Source organism: Oryctolagus cuniculus, chromosome X, assembly GCF_051225735.1.
Source record: "Oryctolagus cuniculus isolate XC-2025 breed Fujian yellow rabbit chromosome X, ASM5122573v1, whole genome shotgun sequence".
In the NCBI taxonomy this organism is placed as follows: domain Eukaryota; kingdom Metazoa; phylum Chordata; class Mammalia; order Lagomorpha; family Leporidae; genus Oryctolagus; species Oryctolagus cuniculus.
Window position 1 is genome coordinate 87091831 of NC_142888.1, and position 20171 is coordinate 87112001.

Consider the following 20171-nt stretch of genomic DNA (forward strand, 5'->3'; position numbering starts at 1 on the left):
TCAATTATACATGATTAATAGCCAGCGTTAAACTGACAAAGCAATAACATTTTCTTTGTTACTCTGAAAACCAACTTCACTTTCATTTTAGGGCATTGACTGACATGAATTGAATTTTTTTCATGTTATAAGATGTTCATTTTTTGCTGTAAACTTTTGTACTCTTTTTTTCTCTCACTTCATCTCTCTCTTTCTCTCTCTCTTTCTCTCTCTCTCCCTCTATCTTTGGTCAGAACATCTTTCAACTATTTTCAAAGTAACTGAATGGGAATTTTTCAGAAATTTCTGTGTTATTTACAGAGTAAAATTGCTAATAGGTAGATGGAAAACTTCAGCAGTGGGAACACTTTGTGATCTCAAGTAGCAGGCACCTTTTTCAGCATTAAATTTATGGAAGAAAATTGTGGTGTGAAAAGTACCTTTGTGGTCTTGGGGTCCATTTCATAAAATGTCTTTGAAAGATATTACATAATTATGGTTGTTTAAGTTTAAAACTTTAGATGTAGGCTTTGAGACTCAACCAGTATTCTTTAATTCAGCCCAGGCAGTCACATCAAAAGGGAAACATCTATCCTATAATCAGAGGGCAGAATTGCCATCACTCCAATAACATCTATATTTCTTTTGTCTTCTGTTTTCAATTGCCATTTTCCAGCTCAGCAGGATCTATATTTCTAGGTACATTTCCTGACTGAGGAGCCAAAAGTCATTGTATTTGGTCGGTGTCTTGTATACACTTCAAAAGGCTAGCTGTAGCCAGAACAGCAAATATTTATGGAGTTGTAACATTCTCTAGGTACCCCAAGTACAAGTATGGCTCTTTCATAACATTATTTTGAGAAACCCAACTATTTCTTCTCTGTGAACATAGGGACCAGATATTACAGATTTGGGAGAAACAGCTACTGAAGCCAAGGGATTGGATATGGGGAAGGCTGAGAATGTTTGAGCTTGCTCCTCTGGCTCCTAAGTTGGGAAGCAGGTTAGGCAAGCCACCTGAAAGCTTGTGCAATTGTCTGAATGTTTGTGTCTTCCCAAAACTCATATGTTGAAACCTAACCTCCAAGAGGATAGTATTAAAGTGTGGGGCATTTGGTTGATTAGGTCACGAGGTGGAACCCTCATGAATGGGATTAGTGACCTTATAAAGCAGGCCTGAAGGAGCCTGTTTGCCTGTCTTTTACGTGAGATCACATAGAAGGCAACACACATGAAGAATGTGCGTTCACTAGATACCAAAGGTTCTGGCACTCTGATCGTAGATATAAAGCTTCCAGAAGAGAGTACCATAAGTTCCTATTGTTTATTACTCCATCTAAGATATTTTGCTATAGCAGCCAAATGAACTAAAACAGGAATTGGTACTGAGAACTGGGGTGCTGCTATAACAAATACCTAAAAATGTGGAAGCAGCCTTGGAATTGGGTAATGGGTAGAGGCGAGAAGAGTTTTGAGGTGCACTAACATGAAAGGGGCCTTAGAGAGATTCTGGTGATAGTTCAGAAGGAGAGGTGGGCTACTGAGAGGGCTTCAATGTTCTTACAGGTTACCTACATGGCTGTGAATAGAATGTCCGATATGTAGACAGTAAAGGCCATTCTGATGAGGAAGCAGGCAGAGATGAAGAACGGGTCCTCATCATATGGAAATCTGCCAGTGCATTGATCTTGGACATTCAGCCTCCAGAACTGTGAGAAAAAGTTTCTGTCATTTACATGTTACCCAGTCTAAGGTATTTTGTTATAACAGCCTGCACAGATCAAGAAAACTTCCTGTACACATGTATATTTGTGTGTCAAGGTGGAGTGTATCACTGGGGATGAAGAGAGAGATCCAGCGGTGTACCTGTTTTGTGAAAAAGAGAATATGTGCCAAGAATCAGAAATAACTATTAGGATTTCTTTAACTTAATTTTCAGAGACTAGGCTCACAATGAAAATATTTAGGATGAACTTCTTACTGAAATGTGAGTTGTACTTTCCGGTAAATAGTTCATTAGAGAATAGAAGTGGTAGGCGTAGGTAGAAGATGCATTAAGTGAAGGGGTGTCGGGGCTGGCGCAGTGGCTCACTTGGTTAATCCTCCCCCTGCGGTGCTGGCATCCCATGTGGGCGTTGGGTTCCAGTCCCGGTTGCTCCACTTCCAGTCCAGCTCTCTGCTGTGGCCTGGGAGGGCAGTGGAGGATGGCCCAAGTGCTTGGGCCCGTGCACCCACATGGGAGACCGGGAGGAAGTACTAGGCTCCTGGCTTTGGATCAGCCATTTTGGGGGTGAACCAACGGAAGGAAGATCTTTCTCTCTGTCTCTCTCTCTCACTAACTCTACCTGTCAAATAAAAAAATAAAGTGAAGGGGTGTCTTCTTTTGTAAAGCCTGACTTTGTTAATTGGATATGTTAGATTTACTTTTCATTTACAAAAAGCCTTTTCTCTTTACGAAAGATGGATCATCCATTTCTCCTCCATACTGATCAGTTAGGGTATTTTAAATACACCCTGTTTAAATGGCTGCTCCTTTAAAGCAAGGGATGTTTCCTCTATGTTTTGTTTAATATCTAGTCCTCATTTAAAAACAATTTCAATATCTCTCTGGCCTCTGAGAGGTTGCAGTGTCCAAACCCCAATTTAAAGTGAAAATCTTGGAAAAGACAAAATGAATTTATGTAACCTATGGCAAATATTAGTCAAGACAAGATCAGAGAAAGCCTTCTCTTTAGCAACCATATTCTATTGTGTTTGTCCTATTTGAGGAGACTTTTCACCCAACAAATATTTTGAGCCCTTATGTTTTATACACTAGGGATTTGGTAGTACCTAAGGCAGAAAAGACTCTGTTCTCATGGAGTTTACATTCTAGTTGGGGAAAAAAAGACAAGAAGCAAACTATTAAGTAACATAATCTTAAATAATAATGAAGTCAATTAAAAACAAATAGAGCCAAGTTAGAGGGAAAATGAAATGAAAGGCAATTCTGATCAATATAAGGTAACTAGGGAAAGCCTACAGAGTAAGTAATGTTTAAGCAGAGACCTATCTGAGGGAGGGAGAATGTTAGGGATAGCTGGGGTGAGAGTAGTCCAGGCAGAGGAAATAGCACGCGTGAAAGATCTGAAGTAGGGCTATGCTTAGTGAGCAGGGGAACTAGAAAGGGGAGTATTGCCTTTGATGATTGATACAGATTGTGGTAGAATGTGCGATCAGAACTAAGAACAGATTGCACGCCTTATAGGCCAGGGCAAATATTTGGGATTCCATTCTAAGTCTAACAGGGAAGGTTTTGTGACTGGAGGCTTCTCATCAGGACAATAAGGTGATGTGACTTACATGTTAATAGGATCCTTCTTGCTGTTGTGGTGAAAAGATTGTGGAGGGACCAAGGTGAAAGCATGGAGAACAGTTGAGGTGATTGCACCGATCCAGGTCATTGTTGTTGGGGGTTCAGACTATAAAAAGGTCAGTGAAGGCTGGGAAAGTGGTCAGAGTATGGATGAGCTATGGAAGTAGAACCAAATGATGTGATCATAGACTGGATATAGGAAATGAGTAAAGAAAAGAAAAAGTGAAGGACTCCAAGGATTTTGGCCTGAGCAATGGAAGGAAGGTGACGGAGATGAAAAGGGGACTAAGAGATCAAGTTTGTAATAGCAGAAACTAGGAATCCCCTTCAGGGAAAGCTAAGATTAATATGCCTACTAGATGTTGAATAGGCAATTAATGTAGGCAAGTCTGGAGTTCAGGTGAAAATCCTAAGCTGGAGATACAAACTTGAGACTTGTCAGCATATAAATGGTAAGCAAAAAATGGGAGATGAATACTCAATGAAATTACCTAGAGTGTGAAGTGGGGACCAGAATCCTGGGGAATTCCAATATTTAAATATCAGGACAAATGAGAATTAATATTGTCAGTTTTTCATGATTTAAACAGGTTTCCTCATAGAAGCTGTGGGAGGTAGTAGAGTATTTCTTGGTTTGTGAATCAGAGTTTTAGAAATTTTAAGAGCTGCTGGCTGTTGCTTTGTTGATTAAAGAAGAATAGACTTATTTTCAAACTCAAGGACATTTTGGTCTCCACTGGCTAAATGACAGGATCCCCCCCCCCTTAACTTTCCTCATAGCAGGATTTTAGTCATGACAGTCCATCACTTGTGTGATTTTTGTCTTATACTTGTCTTTCTTTTTGTTCCTACCTCCCCAAAGACTAAGCTCTGAGAGAACGTGGAGATTTTTATTTTACTCAGCACTTACTCTATTCCCCAGTTTCTAGCACCATGCTTTCACCATATGAGTTCTCCTAAATAAAAGAAAATCTTAATCATTCATTTGACTAGAATGAGCTCTAAGTTCCCTTTAGTAGCCAGGCACTGCTCAAATTGCTCGGGATACAGAGGTATAGTGGAAGGTTCTGGCTTGGAGGATCTCTGAGCCTCAAATAAGACTGAGCAAAGGGATCCTTGCCATAAGGTATTTGGACATGATCAATATCAATATTTTGTGGAGATGGACTAATTGTACACCTTGTACACAGGATGTTGGTATATTAACAAACACTGTTTATGCATGATGTACTTCATATCTATTATACCATTATCATTTGAATCTCAAGGTCAAGCTGAAGAAACTGAAGTCAGGAAGTCTCATCAGAGAAGCTAGTCCTACTGAACCAGGAGGTTAAACTGGGTCCCCTGACTTCACTTCCATATTAGCCTCTTTTATACTTAAATACTCCTGTATTTTATGACAGAATGGAGTCCAATGGAGTAAGATATGGTGCTAGAGTGATAAAAGAATTATTCTCAGAAAAACGACACTTTCTTGCTTCTTCAAGAACTGCTGCTTATGGCCAAGAATTGGGGTTGGCTGGAAAATAAAAATTCCATCCTACACAGGAAATATAACTAGTGACCTTACTGACTGAATCTGTACTATTGCTTTATAGGTTAGGCAGCAAGAGCACTGATTGAGAGCATTTGCTGTGCCACATTAACAAAACCGTTGCTAGATGCACACATACAGGAAGTATTTAGTCTTTTGCAGTAATCAAGAGGTGTGAGAAGAGCCAATTCAGAAGTTCTTCTAGCTGCTGAGATTGTTGTTCCCTCATCTGCTTCTATCCCCTTTATCTGCAAATTTAGAGTTTTTTTTCATTGTCTATTATACATAATTTTCTCCCAATCTGGAAACAACTATAGAGAAGGCTCTCCATAAATATCAAATCATTTTGAAATATATGGACCCACATAAGATCTCCTAGGATCAGGTCATATAATAAAATATAGTTCACAATCTTTATGATAATAATTGCAAGAATATAATAACATGGTAGTATTAAATATTTTTATTTACTTTTTAGCCAGGAAATAAGAAAGCAACTTTATTTCTGATCCAATAATAAAATCCCTAGCAATCCACTTTGCAAATACAAGAAGGCAAAAAATGGAGAAAATATTGAATGTCAGTGTATATCAAGTTTCATGTAACCCTTTTAGCCAAGGTACAGCTTATCTCAATGGATTTAATGAAAAACAGTACTTCATTTTGCTTATCTACTTCCTAATGGTATTGAAGGTCATAGGCATGTTATGCTAATTTGCAGAGCAAGAGAGATACTAATCCTTAAGAAGACAAAGTAGTTAATCCAAGTTTATACCAAATGATAAAATAAAGACAGGAAACAAATCGAACTTCAATTATTATCATTGGGTAAATACAACATAGTTGTCTTTGTAAAAAGAAATACCCTTTTTCCGCAGTAGAACGCTGGCGTGTTTCCGTCCATTTCGGTTTTCCACGTGGCAGGTATAATTCGCCAGGTCAGCCTCCACCACTGAGTCAAAGATGAGTGCCAGCTCAACTTCTTTTTCTCCAAGATGCTCTTTGAGGAGCCTGAAATAAAGACCGTATTCTTGACTTAATTAGTCTGATTTGGGCAGAAAACAGCCATGCAAAGCCTCCAGATGGCTCTGCGGCTCAGACAGGTTTCTGGTGGGTACAGAGAGTCCAGCTGGGTGTATGTGCAGATGGAATCTTCAACAAGAAAACACAAAAAGTGGTTTTTGGCCTGAAGGTTAGATGAGAAAGAAAATAAGTGAGGAATTCGCATATCAAAAAGAAGTATTAACATGGCACTAGGCTTTGATGACTGAAGCTAACATGAGTTGCTTAGCACAAAGGAGGAAACATTGGGTTCCATGTTCTAAATGGAATTTGTGAAAAATTGATCAGATTTTTACACCATTGTACGAAGGGAAAAAACCCATAGTAGCATGGGTTTTGTGACAGAAGTTAGAGTTTTTGCAGTAGTGAGGTGAGAAACGGGCCTTGAAAATGATTACCTACAAATGCATGAGTAATATATGTTAATTAAAATAAAAAAATTAAAATTACAAAAACAGGGGCCAGTGTGTGGTACAGCAGATTAAGCCTCTACCTGCAAAGCCAGCATCTCATATGGGTGCCGGTTCAAGTCCTGGCTGCTCCACTTCTAATCCAGCTCCCTACTAATCCTCTCAGGAAGGCAGAGGAGGATGGCTCAAGTGCCTGAGCCCCTGCAACCCATGTGGGAGACCCAGATGGAATTTCTGGCTCCTAGTTTCAGCCTGACTTAGAACAGGTTGTTGCAACCATTTGGGGAGTGAACTAGCAGATGGAAAATCTCTCTCTCTCTTTTTGTCTCTCTCTGTCTTTTCCTGTCTTTCTGTAACTGTTCCTTTCATATAAATAAATAAATCTTCAAATAAATTCAAAAACAGTTGCCTTATAAGAAGTACACTGAAGGTGGCTGATGGTCTCAAGCCCCAAACATCAGTTTTCAGCTTTTCTGCTTTCTGTTGTTCAAGTCCAAGTCATGTAGTCTTGGTCCCTAATCCCCTATAATGTGAACCCTCCAAAACTCTGATTTCTCTAGACACTGCTCCCTATTTCTCCCTCTGCTTTCCCCCTTCACAGGAGAAATCCTACCCTATGTGACATTGTCCCCTAGTCTTGCTTTTTGCTTTCTCAACTGAAGTTGTACAGCCCTTCAATAGCCAGGAACAGGTGTTCTTCACAGAGGAGCTGGGTTGCCAGGATCCTTTCCTGAGGAGTCGCCTCCTGTTTCTTTGGAGACTTACAATCTCACCAATGACCAGTGTTCTGGGGGAGCTGAAAGTGAGTACCCTGCTAACTTTTCTTTTTTGTCTTCTGCCTTTGCTCAAAGAAGGCACACTTCATGTGTCAAAACAGTAGCAACCCAGCAGTTAAATTCTGGGGTAGGTACTTCAATGCATACATTTGTAAGCATGAAATATTTTAGATGGAAAATCAGGGAACTGGAATTAATTCTCTTTTCGTTTTGGACACATGGGTATAAGTCCAGATAATGGCCCTCTACTTTACTGGCATTGAGTGTAAAGTTGGAAAAAGCAACTGTGTCCAGAGAAAGCTGGCTTCTAATTACAGGCCTCCCATGTACAAGCTCATGCTGGGTCCTAACAAAGTCATTAACTCAATGGTGCCTTCATTTCATTCATCTTTAAATCAGGGAAAATAACTGTCATGCTTACCTCAACTTTGTTGTGAGAATCACATGGATTAAAGTGATTTGAAAAGTAAATAGAACCATGAACATGCAAAGGAAATGTTATTTAACATAAACATTTCATTATCTGAAGGTAGATTGTTTAGATTTTGGTGCCTCCAAAAATATTTGTATTTACATTTATTGACATTTAAAATCGGCTTGGCTTAATCCCTCTGACTCCCCTTGGAGAGAAGAAAGGACTTAAAGTTGGGTTGGTGGAAGAGAATTTCCAGAATCCAAGAGTCTCTTCTGCTGGAATATGAAGCCCAAGTTATATCCCACATAGACATACTTTTAAAATTAACCTGGTTGCTGTTCCCTTCCTGTCGCTCCCCGTCTTCGTGGAGGAACGACACTAAACCCTGCCTGGGCTTCATATCCGAGTCACGGCACCATTATGTCGCTCCCCGTCTTTGTGGAGGAACGACACAGGACCCTGCGCTGTTCTTTTGTCTGCTCGGCCCTCCCCGGGTTTGCTGCTGGTTCTTCCCGGGTTGGCTACCGACCCTTCCACCTCCGTGGAAGGGCGGATCCCCCTGCCACATTCCCCACTTCCGCGGGGGAGCGGCACACCGCCGGCCGGCTCTCTCGGGGGCTGCTCAGGTGTTCCTTCAGATAGATGTTCCCCTTAGATGTTCCTGGTGCATGTTGTCTCTCTCCTCCTTTATAGTCCTCTTCCACCAATCACAACTCTGCTACCCACAAGCCGAGTACGCTGCTCTCCTCCAATCAGGAGTAAGTCCTACAGTTTATTGGTTGAACTGGAGGCAGCTGTGTAGAAGCTGTTTCTCCCTTCTCAGCGCCATATTGTGGGAGAGCAGATGCATAGAATAAGTCCTAATTCCAGTAACTTAGTCTAGTCCGAGTTGCTCCCCACACTTCCAACAATATACATACCTGAGGGTTGAAAACACTGGTACTTGTGGCACAAATAAGTCTTCTGCCCTGTACATTTATGTACCATCACTGCACTAGACTGGTTTCAGAATTTTTATAACTAAATTTTTGAGACCACATCTTACTTTAGTCTACTGATCATTTTTCTTACTGATTAAAGCTATAATTCACTCTCTTCTTCATTTACTCATTTACTCCCAACATGTTCCTAAGCAAGAAAAAAATCGGGATTTTACTATCTTTGTGGTTTGCATTGACTTTTGCTTTTTCCACTTTCTCTCTGCTACTGGTAAATCCCACCACATTCAATTTTTAGCTTTGTGTAACCTGCTGTGGAAGAAACCCCTGTCGTTCCAGGAGCTGCTTGGGCACCACAAATTCAGTTTGATTTAAAGCTTCGCATGGAGGGCAGCCAAAGCCTCTGCCAGGCACGGGGTGGAAAGCTGATCCTGTTCCTTCTGACCAACACTTTCCCTCTTCATTTCTACTGCAGTTTCCAAAAACGGCTCTTCACGGGCTGCAGAAAGAATCTGGAGTGAGGATTTGAAAAATGATCCTTGGTTCATCTAATAATATATATGAGGTGTCTTAATTATCAGCTCTTAAAAATCTAGAGATGACTTGCTTTTTCAGAATTAAAGAACAGGTTCGTGTTTATGTCTAGAAATCATCCTGCAGGGCACTCATAATGTCCTAGAGAATATTTATCTAAAATATTTTTTTGCTGATCCCTAATAATTGCTATGTTCTGCTTTAGATATATATTTTAAAAATATATTTCTGCTTATTTCTTTATTTATTATTTGTTATTTGAGAGGCAGAAAGAGCTCCCATCTGCTGGTCCACTCTCCAACTGCCTGCAACAGCTGGGGCCAACCAGGAAATCAATCCAGGTCTCTCTCACGGGTTTTAGGGATCTAAGCACTTGAGCCATTATCTGCTGCCTTCTAGGGTACCCATTAGGAGGAAACTGGACTAGGGAGCAGAGCTGGGATTTGAAATCAAGCACTCCAAAACAGGATGTGGGCTTCTTAACTGCTAGGACAAATGCTCACCCTGGTCTAGATATTTGGTGTAAGAGAAATACAAACATTAAAAGGCCTGGCCCCTACTCCCATTAAGTTTTAAAACTTAAATGAGGAGATTAAACCTACACAGTTGAGAAACTATATGAAGCTTGTGGTAAAACAGAGTGGTACAGTCATGCTTACAATAGATTGCTTTTAGGAGGGAGAACTGCCATTGACTAACTTAGCTAGAAAAGGCTTGAGAGAACTGGCTGCACAAAATGAAGAAGGGAGAGCGTTTTCCAGAGGACATGATAGGAGCAGTTCTTTGCAGATGTTGTGAAAGATGCACTGAAGTGACTGGTTTCAGAATGGAGGATACAGGTGATGGAATGCTGGGATATACACATATTTCAGATGACCTCAGAACTATCTAATTCCAAGGTTTAGCTTTTTTTTTTTTTTGTGAGGATGCAAGGACCACAGGTATTTTGATTTTTTAACTTTTTAACAGCTGTATTGAAGTGTAACTGATATATAAAATACTGCACATATTTAATGTATATAGGGTTTTTTTTAAATTTATTTGACAGGTAGAGTTAGACAGTGAGAGAGAGACACAGAGACAAAGGTCTTTCTTCCATTGGTTCACCCCCAAAATGTCCGCCACGGCTGGCACTGCGCCGATCTGAAGCTAGGAGCCAGGTGCTTCTTCCTGGTCTCCCACGCGGGTGCAGGGACCCAAGCACCTGGGCCATCCTCCACTGCACTCCCAGTCCACAGCAGAGAGCTGGACTGGAAGAGGAGCAGCCAGGACTCAAACTGGCATCCATGTGGGATGCCGGTGCTGCAGGCGGAAGATTAACCAAGTGAGCCACAGCGCCAGCCCTATATATAGGTTTTAAGGATTTCTTTATTTGAAAAGCAGAATGAGAGAGAGAGAGAGAAAGGGAGAGAGAGAAGAATCTTCCATCCACTGGTTCACTCCCAAAATGGCCACAATGGCCAGGACTGGGCCAGGCTGAAGCCAGGAACCAGGAACTCCAACCTGGTCTCCCATGTGGGTGGCAGGGATATTCTGTTGCTGCTTTCCTAGGTGCATCAGCAGGGAGCTGGATCAGAAGTGGAGCAGCTGGGACTTCAATTGGTGCCCATATGGGATGCCAGTATTGCAGGTGGTTGGTTATTCTGTTGTGCTACAGCATAGGCCCCCAAATGTATCCAATTTGAAAAGTTTAGATATATGCATACATCCATGGTGATGGTGATGGTAACCAAAGCAGTCCAAGGATTAACATTTTTGGCAAGCTAAAATGAAAAACAATCAATTCAGGTGACAGAAATCAATATCTTCAAAAGTTTTATTCAATTTGGACCTATAATTAAAAAGTAATACCTGGGGCAGGCATATGGCACAGTGGTTAAAGTCACCACTTGGGATACCTGTATCCCATATGGGAGTGCCTGGTCTGAGTCTCGGCTTCTCCATTTCTGATTCACCTTCTTGTTTATGCTCATCCTGGGAGATAGCAAATTGATGACCAAAGTACTTGGATTCTTGCCACCCACATGGGAGACCCAGATGGAGGTCCAGACTCCTAGTTTTGTTTTGGCCCAGCATTGGCTGCTGTGGACGTTTGGGGAGTAAACCAGCAGACGGAAGATTTTTCTCCAATCTGTCTCTCTTTTTCTTTCTGCCTTTCAAATACAATGAAAACAAATAATTTTTTGAAATAATAATTTAAAAAGTAATACCAGAATGAGTTTGGAAATTGTCAGTCCATCCTCACAAGGAGGAAAAAGCTGAACAAATAGGAAATTATTAACTTGTATCCATCAGAGAACTGAAGTCACAGGGCAAATTCTGTTCCCTGTAAACTTGAGAGAGAGAAAATAGTAGGAATCCCAGTGTGCTGGGATTAGAATCCCAGAAGCAGGAACAGGAGCAGGAGCCAAGACCAGTAAGAACACTTAAATTGTAATTGACAAATTACTGGCGGCCCATTATGGACTAGTTTGAAGGTTAAAGATTCTACGGCACCAAATTATAGGGGTTACCCACACTTTTATGAGTTTTGCCTACAGCAGCACGACCAGGTTCTCAGTGTGAAGACTGAAGAAAGGTCCCATTATGTTTCTGGAATGGGGAAAGGAAAAAGTAACTATTTCAAAATGAACTCAGAGCACTCTGTTCTCCTGCTAAATAGCCTGGCCTCAAGGGAAACTATTTTATCAGAGCCTAAACACTTGGGTTTCATCACCGCCTAACCGACCTGGGAATAGACAAACAGCCAGCTCCAGACCCCTCAGCATTCCTGTCTCACCCTACTGGCTAGAGAAAGCTGAGCACTACTGATGAAGGTGACAGTCCAGGAGGACGGGCTGACTGAAAGCACTAAAAACTCATCACAGAGCTATAGAATGCCTACCACCACATCAGGCTCCTGTGTGATATGGAAAGCTTGTATTTATGTATTAACATTTTATTTCAGAGTAGTTTTAAATTTACAAAACAAAAAACTGTGAGGTAGTAATACAAAGAGTTCCCATATGCCTCTCCTCCCATTTCCTTTTGTAACATTTCACATTAGCATCTTTGTCTTAATTCATGAACCTCACCTGGTTTTCCCTATTTTGTTTTATCCAGACCCCCTTTATCCCTTTCACTCTACCAGCCTCTAGTAATCACATTCTGTAATTCTGTATTCATATTGAAGTTTTTTTTTTTTTTTAAATTAGCTCCCCTATATGAAAAACACCATGCAGTATTTGTCTTTCTGGGTCTGGCTTATTTCACTCAACATGATGTCCTCCAGTTCCATGCATTTTGCTGCAAATGACAGGATTTCATTCTTTTCTTTTCTACAACTGAGTAATATTCCTATGTGTGTGTGTGTGTGTGTGTGTGTGCGTATAGAGGTCATTTAAAAGATTGTTAAAGATGCATTGTAATTCATATATAATATATATCTTAGTTTCTTTATCCATACATATGATGATGGACACTTTAGTTGATTCTATAACTTGGTTATTGTGAACAGTGCTGCTATAAACATGGTGGAGCAGTTATCTCTTTTAGCTGAAAGAAATGCCAAGCTCAAACCCTATTTAGGAAGCATTTCAAGGAAAATTCTAAGAAAATGATGGAAACAAAAAGGACACTAGAGGAAATTTAGCCTCTGACATCACTACAACAAACATCAAACAGAACTTATCTCTTAATCTGACAAACATAAGATTTCATACTAAAGGGCTATTTACCATAGTTTTCCCCGACATATCATTTCTTACTTTCTACAAAAAATTACGACACATGTTAAAAACTAAGAACCAAATAATAAGCTCACATAGTTTGAAGAGACAAAGCAAGCATCAGAACTAGGCTCACAGATGGCAGAAATTCAGAAATTATCAGACTGAGAATATAGAATAATTATCATTAATATGATAAGGGCTCTAATTAAAAAATGGACAGCATGCATCAACAGATGAAACACTAAGAAAGAATGAAAAATATATGCTACAGGGGCTGGCTTTGTGGCACACAGGTTAAAACTGCTGCCTATCATGCCGACATCCCACATTGGAGCACTGGCTTGAGTCCCAGGTACGCCACTTCTGATCAAGCTCACTGCTAATGCATCTGGAAAAGCACTGGAATATGGCCAAAGTACTTTGATCCCTGTCATTCACCTGGGAGAACCAGATGCAGCCCCAAGCTACTGGCTTCAACCTGGTTTGGAATTGGCTGTTGCAGCCATTTTGGGAGTGAACCAGCAGATGGAAGATTTCTCTCTCTTTCTCTCTCTCTCTGTCCCTCCCTTTTACCATCACTCTGCCTTTTGAAGCAATAAATAAATAAACAAATAAATATTTTTAAAAGGAAATTAAATGCTACAGATACAAACACTATATGGAAATAAAGAATGCCTTAAATGGACTTATTGGGAGACTGGATACAGCCAAAGAAAGACTCAGGAGCTTGAAATGCAAAGGGGAAAAGAACGAAAAATGTATAACTAAATATCAAAGAACTGAGGGACGGTTACAAAAGGAGTAACATACATGGATTGGAAGTACAAGAAATAAACATGCTTGAGAATTTTCAAAAACAATGATAGACCCCCAAACCATAGATATGGGAAACTCAAAGAACATGAAGAATAAATACCACCCCCCCAAATTGCCCTATGGCACATCATATTCAAACTGCAGAAAATCAAAGAAAGTACTGAAAGAAGACAGGGGGAAAACACACCCATAGAGAAAGAAGAATAAGAAATGCATCAAATTAATCTTTAGAAATAATGCAGGAAAAGAACAGAGGGAAGTGAACTATTTAAAATGTTAGAAGATATCAGCCACCAATCTAGAATGCTGTATCCAGCTAAATTATCCTTCAAAAGTGAAGGAAAAATAGAATCTATAATAAACAAACAAAAACTCAGAGAATTTGTTCCTAGCAGACTTATTTTACTAAACATGTTAAAAGATCTTCAGAGAACATGAAAATGATATGTGTCAGGAAGTTGGATCTTTATAAAGAAAGGAAGAGTGTTATGTTAGAGCAGAAACAAATGAGAATAAAATAAAATCTAGCATTTCTCTTACACTTTTTTTAAAAGATTTATTTGAAAGTCAGGTACACAGAGAGAGAAGGAGAGGCAGAGAGAGAGAGAGAGAGAGAGAGAGAGGTCGGTCTTCCATCTGCTGGTTCACTCCCCAGTTGGCTGCAATGGCCAGAGCTGCGCCGATCCAAAGCCAGGAGCCAGGAGCTTCTTCTGGGTCTCCCATGTGGGTGCAGGGGCCCAAGGACTTGGGCCAACTTCTACTGCTTTCCCAGGCCACAACAGAGAGCTGGATCAGAAGTGGAGCAGCCGGGAGACTCAAACTGGCGCCCATATGGGATGCTGGCACTGCAGGTGATGTCTTTATCTGCCACTCCATGGTGCCAGCCCCTCTCTTAGACTTAATTGATCTCACAGACAACTGCTTGTTCAAAATAATTGCAACAATGTGTTTGGTGATTATAGCTTATAGACAAATGAAATTAATAATAGCAACATTACAAGGAACAGAATGGAGGAATTGGGAATGCCTTGTTATCAGTTATCAGCACTACCTGTGAAGTGGTATAGTGTTACTTGAAAGTGGATTTGGGTGAGTTATAAGTGTATATTGCAAACTATAGTGTTAACCCTAAGGCTTTAAGTATAATTGCTATACTAAAAGAGAAAGGAAATAGAATAATAAATGATATTCATTAAAATCAGAGAAGGCAGAATAAGAATGGAATACAAAAAGGAAAGAGCAAGAGCAAGGAATAGGAAACTGATTCAAATATGGTAAATATTTAACTATGTTATAATCGCTTTACATGAGAAAGGTCTATTTAGGCCTTTTAAAATAAAGATTCTCAAAGTGGTTTTAAATAAGCAAGGCTTGGAGACTGGCAATGTTGCAGTGGATAAGCTACTGCTTGTGGCACCAGTATCCCATATGTGAGCACTTGTTCAAGTCCTGGTTGCTCTACTTGCAATCTACTTCCTGCTAATATGCCTGGGAAAACAGTGGAAGATGGCCTAAGTACTTGTGCCCGTATCACCATGTGGGAGACCCATATGGAGTTCCAGGCTCTTGGATATGGACTGGCTTAGAATTTGCTGTTGCAGTCATTTGGGGAGTGAGTCAGCAGATGGAAGATCTCTTTCCCTTTCTTTCTCTGTCATTTTACTTTTCAAGTAAATAAATAAATAAGTCTCTTGTTAAAAAAAATAAAAACCAGGCTTAACAGTAAAGATTGAGATAGATTAAAGGTAAAATGATGGAGAAAGATGTACCATATAGATAAATAAATAAAATAATAACAGTTGAAAAAAACTGCATGTTAATTTCCAAAAGGCAGTCTATAGAACAAATATCTATATCTATATCTATCTATCAATCAAGGATAAAGAGAAGCATTTTCAGATAAAAGGCTCATTTATTTTTCAAATGTTATTTATTTATTTGTTTATTTAAAAGGCAGATAGTGAGAAGTGAAATAAAGACATCTTCCATCTGTTGATCAACTCCTTAAATGCCTACAAAAGGCAGGGTTGGGCCAAGCTGAAGCCAGGAAACTAGATCTCCATCTAGGCCTCCTATGTGTATGGCAGGTATCAAAGTAGCTGGGATATCATCTTCTGCCTGCCAGGATGTACATTAGCAGGATGCTGGATCAAAAGTGGAGAAGCCAGGACTCAAACCATGCACTGTGATATGGGATGTGGGAATTCCAAGCAGTGGCTTGAGCTCTGCACCACAATGCCTACACCACAAGGGTCATTTATAAAACAAGATATAACAACCCTAATATGTGTGAATCTAACAGAACATTAAGATATGTGACCCTGTGGCCAGTGCTGTGGTATAGTGGGTAAAGCTGCTGCCTGCAGTGCTGGCATCCCATATGGGTGCCAGTTCGAGTCCCAGCTGCTCCACTTCTGATCCAGCTCTCTGCTATGGCCTGGGAAAGCAGTGGAAGATGGCCCAAGTCCTTAGGCCCCTGCACCCATATGGGAGACCCAGAAGAAGCTCCTGGCTCCTGGCTTCGGATCAGCCCAGCTCCGGCCATTGTGGCCATTTGTGGAGTGAACCAGAAGATGGAAGACCTCTCTCTCTCTCTGCCTCTGCCTCTCTGTAATTCTGCCTTTCAAATAAATAAATATATCTTTTTTAAAAAAAGATATGTGACCCAAAGCATGCTATAAGTACAAGGAGACATATCCAGCCAGTATTATAGTTGGGGATGTCAACACTCCTCTATTTGTAATGCACACATCCAGAAGGCAGAATAACAGTGAGCATACTGCTGATTTTATCAGCATCGCCAATCAATAGCATTTAATTGACATTTATAGAATCCTTCATTGGGGGCTGGCACTGTGGCATAGTAGGTAATGCTGCTGCTTGCCTTGCTAGCATCCCTTATGGGCTCCACTCCACTTCCTATCCAGCTCACTACTAATGCACCTGGGAAAGCAGCGGAACATGGCCCAATTCCTTGGGCCCCTGCACCCACATGAGAGTCCTGAAAGAAGCTCCTGGCTCCTGTTTTTGGGTCAGCTCAGCTCTGGCTGTCACAGCCATTTGGAGAGTGAACCAGCAGGTGGAAGATCTCTTTCTCTCTCTCTTAACTTTACCTTTCAAATAAATCTTTTTTTTAAAAAAAATACTGCATTAAACAACAGCAGAATACATGTTCTTCTCAAGCTTATATAGAACACTCACCAAAACAGATCAGTTTGTGCCATACAGTGTACTTTAACACATTTTAAAGCATAGATATTATACACAATTTAATCCCACATCTCAATCAAATTTAACTAGAAATCAGTAGCACGAAGATAGCTATCACTATTTGGAGAGGAAACAACACACTTCTAAGTAACATATAAGTCAAAGAAGTCTCAAGAGAGGGGCCGGCGCTGTGGTGCAGTGGGTTAACACCCTGGTCTGAAGTGCTGGCATCCCATATGGGTGCCGGATTGAGTCCCAGCTGCTCCACTTCCAATCCAGCTCTCTGCTATGGCCTGGGAAAGCAGTAGAAGATGGCCCAAGTCCTTGGGCCCCTGCACCCACGTGGGAGACCAGGAGGAAGCTCCTGGCTCCTGGATTTGGATCAGCACAACTCTGGCCATTGTGGCCAATTGGGGAGTGAACCAGCGGATGGAAGACCTCTCTCTTTTTCTCTCTGCCTCTCCTGTTTCTGTGTAACTCTGACTTTCATATAAATAAATTAATCTTTAAAAAAAGTCTCAAGAGAAATTTAGACACATTGGAAAATAAAATGAAAATGAAAATGAAAATTTGTGGCATACAGCAAAGCAGTGCTTACAGGGAAATTGATAGCAGCACATGCATATATTTGAAAAGAATATTTAAAGTCAGAAAGTTATGCTTCTACTTTAGGAAACCAGAAAAGGGAAACAAATGTAATCCAAAGTAAAAAAAGAAAAGACATTATAAAAATCAGACCAGAAATAAATGAAATAAACAACAGGGAAGCAACAGAAAATATCAACAAAATCCAAAGCTAGTTCTCTGCAAACAAACAATAAGATTAATGAGCCTCTAGGCAGAGTCAAGGAATAAAGAGAAAAGACACAAATCACTAAATTATGAAATAAAGGAATGAAAGAGAGGTCTCAACCACTGACACCATGGAGAGTTTATCAATATTTATAAAATAAGTTCCTGAATATTTCACTGGGGTTGTGTTAAGCCTGTATACCAAAGACATATCCATGATAAAACCTTTCTGCAAATCAGAAACAGAGGGAAACTTACATCTGTAAGAGACCTGGAGCTAACATCATCCCTCATGGTGACAAATTGAATGTTTTCATTCTAAGCTCAGGAGGGAGACCTGGATTGAGTTCTAGGCCCCTGGCTTCAGCCTGGTCCAGCCCCAGCTGCCTCCCTCCCATTCAAATAAATAAAATAATTATAAATCTGATTTCATTTAAATTAAAAACATATGTTCCTGTGACAGAGTTAAGAATGAAAAGACAAGCTACAGAGTGAGTGGAAATATATGCAAAACACACTCTGTTAAAGGACTTGGATATAAACATCTACAAAGATTTCTTAAAACTCAGCAGTAAGAAAACTAACAATGAAATTAAAAACTGGACAAAAGAGCCAAACAGACACCTCATGAAAAAAGATATCCAGATAGCAGGGATCGGTGCTGTGGTGCAGCAGGTTAAAGTCCTGGCCTGAAGCGCCGGCATCCCATATGGGCGCCAGTTCGAGTCCTGGCTGTTCCTCTTCCAATCCAGCTCTCTGCTATGGCCTGGGAAAGCAGTAGAAGATGGCCCAAGTCCTTGGGCCCCTGCACCCATGTGGCAGACCCAGAAGCAGCTCCTGGCTTCTGGCTTTGGATTGGCACAGCTCTGGCCGTTGTGGCCATCTGGGGAGTGAACCAGCGGATGGAAGACCTTTTTCTGTCTACCTCTCTCTGTAACTCTGTCGTTCAAAGAAAATAAAAATAAATCTTTAAAAAAGGACATATCCAGATAGCAAATAAGCATCTGAGTATATGCTCAATATCATGTCATTAGAGAATTTTAAATGAAGAAAATTACATATACTGTGGATCCATCGGAATGGCTAAAATCCAGTATACTGATAACACTAAATGTTGGCAAGGATATAGAGCAACAGGAGTTCTCATTCATTGCTGGTGGGAATACAAAATTCTATTGCCACTTTGAAAGATATTTTTTCAGTTTTTTACAGAGCTAAATATTGTCTTAACATATGATCTATTAAACAGTTAGACTTTTTAGTTACACAAAAACCTGTACCTAAGTATTTATAATTATCTATCTATCTATCTATCTATCATCTATTTATTTATTTGAAAGGCAGAGTATCAGAGAGACAGAAAGAGCTCTCCCATTCATTGGTTCATTCCTCAAATGCCTGCAAAAACCAGGGCTGGAGCAAGTCAATACCAGGATTCAAGAACTCCATCCAGGTTTCCCATAGGGATGGCAGGGATACAACTATTTGAACCATCTCTTGATGCCTCCCAGGTTGCTTATTAGCAAGAAGCTGGAATCAGAAGAAGAATTAGGACTCAAACCCAGGTACTCTAATACAGGAAGCAGGCATCCCAAGCAGCAATTTAACAACTAGTCCAAATAACCACACACAGGCACAAGTGTTGATAGCAGCTTTATTCATAACAACCAAAATTTGGAAGCAGCCAAGATATAATTAAATAGGTAAATGGATAAATAACTCTGCTACATCCAGACAGTGGAATATTATTAAGTGATAAAATGACATGAGTTCTTAAGATAAAAAATTATACATGGAAGAACATTAGGTGCCAGTCTGGAAGTACTACATACTGTATGATTCCAACAATTTGACACTTAGGAAAGGGCAACATTATAGAGACAGCAAAATCACTGGTTATCAGAGAGTTGGGGTAGGGTGGGGAGTAATAACCATCAGAGCATAGAGGATTTTCAGGACAGCAAAAGCATTCTGTTCAATACTGTTATGACAGACAAATGATATTATACATCTGTCAAAAACCCACAGAACTGTATAATACAAAGAGCAAAAACTAACATAAAATATGAACATTAGCTGATTGTAATATACCAGTAGTATTTCATCAGTTGTAACAAAGGTAACACATTAATGCAAGATGGTAATAATAGCAAAAACTGAGAGGAGAGGCAAAAAAAAGTGTACAGAAATTCTCTGTACTTTTTGTTCCTAAATGTTTTTATTTATATATTATATATAGAGAGAGGGAATCCCCACCCACTAATTTACTTCTTAAATGTCTGAAACAGCTGAATTATGTCAAGGCTGGGAGCTGGGAACTCTGTCCTGGTCTCCCATGTGGGTAGCAGGAACACAAGACTTGAGCCATCATCTGCTGCCTCTCAGGATAAACATTAACAGGAAGTTGGAATCAGGAGCCAGAGCTGGGATTTGAACCTAGGTACTCTGGTGTGGGATGTGGATGTCCCAAGGGGTGTCTTAAATACTAGGCAAAAGGCCTGTCCCTCAGTATTTTTATTGTGGCAAAAACATACAGCATAAATTTACCTCCTTATCTGCTCAACTTTGCAGCGAATCTAAAACTAAATTAAATAATGTCTATTACATAATAAATAATTCTCCTTCATCTTTTCAGAA

At 40.2% G+C, this 20171-nt stretch overlaps 1 protein-coding gene across 2 annotated transcripts in view; it reads right to left on the reverse strand.

The window, feature by feature from the left end:
- Window positions 1-20171, reverse strand: part of IL1RAPL2 (interleukin 1 receptor accessory protein like 2) — a 1320043-nt gene that overhangs the window by 26270 nt on the left and 1273602 nt on the right. For both annotated transcript variants that reach the window (XM_008272830.5, XM_089324491.1), the window contains one exon: window positions 5737-5882. In XM_008272830.5, coding sequence (XP_008271052.1) covers window positions 5737-5882 — 146 coding nt within the window. The remainder of the gene's footprint in view (window positions 1-5736; window positions 5883-20171) is intronic.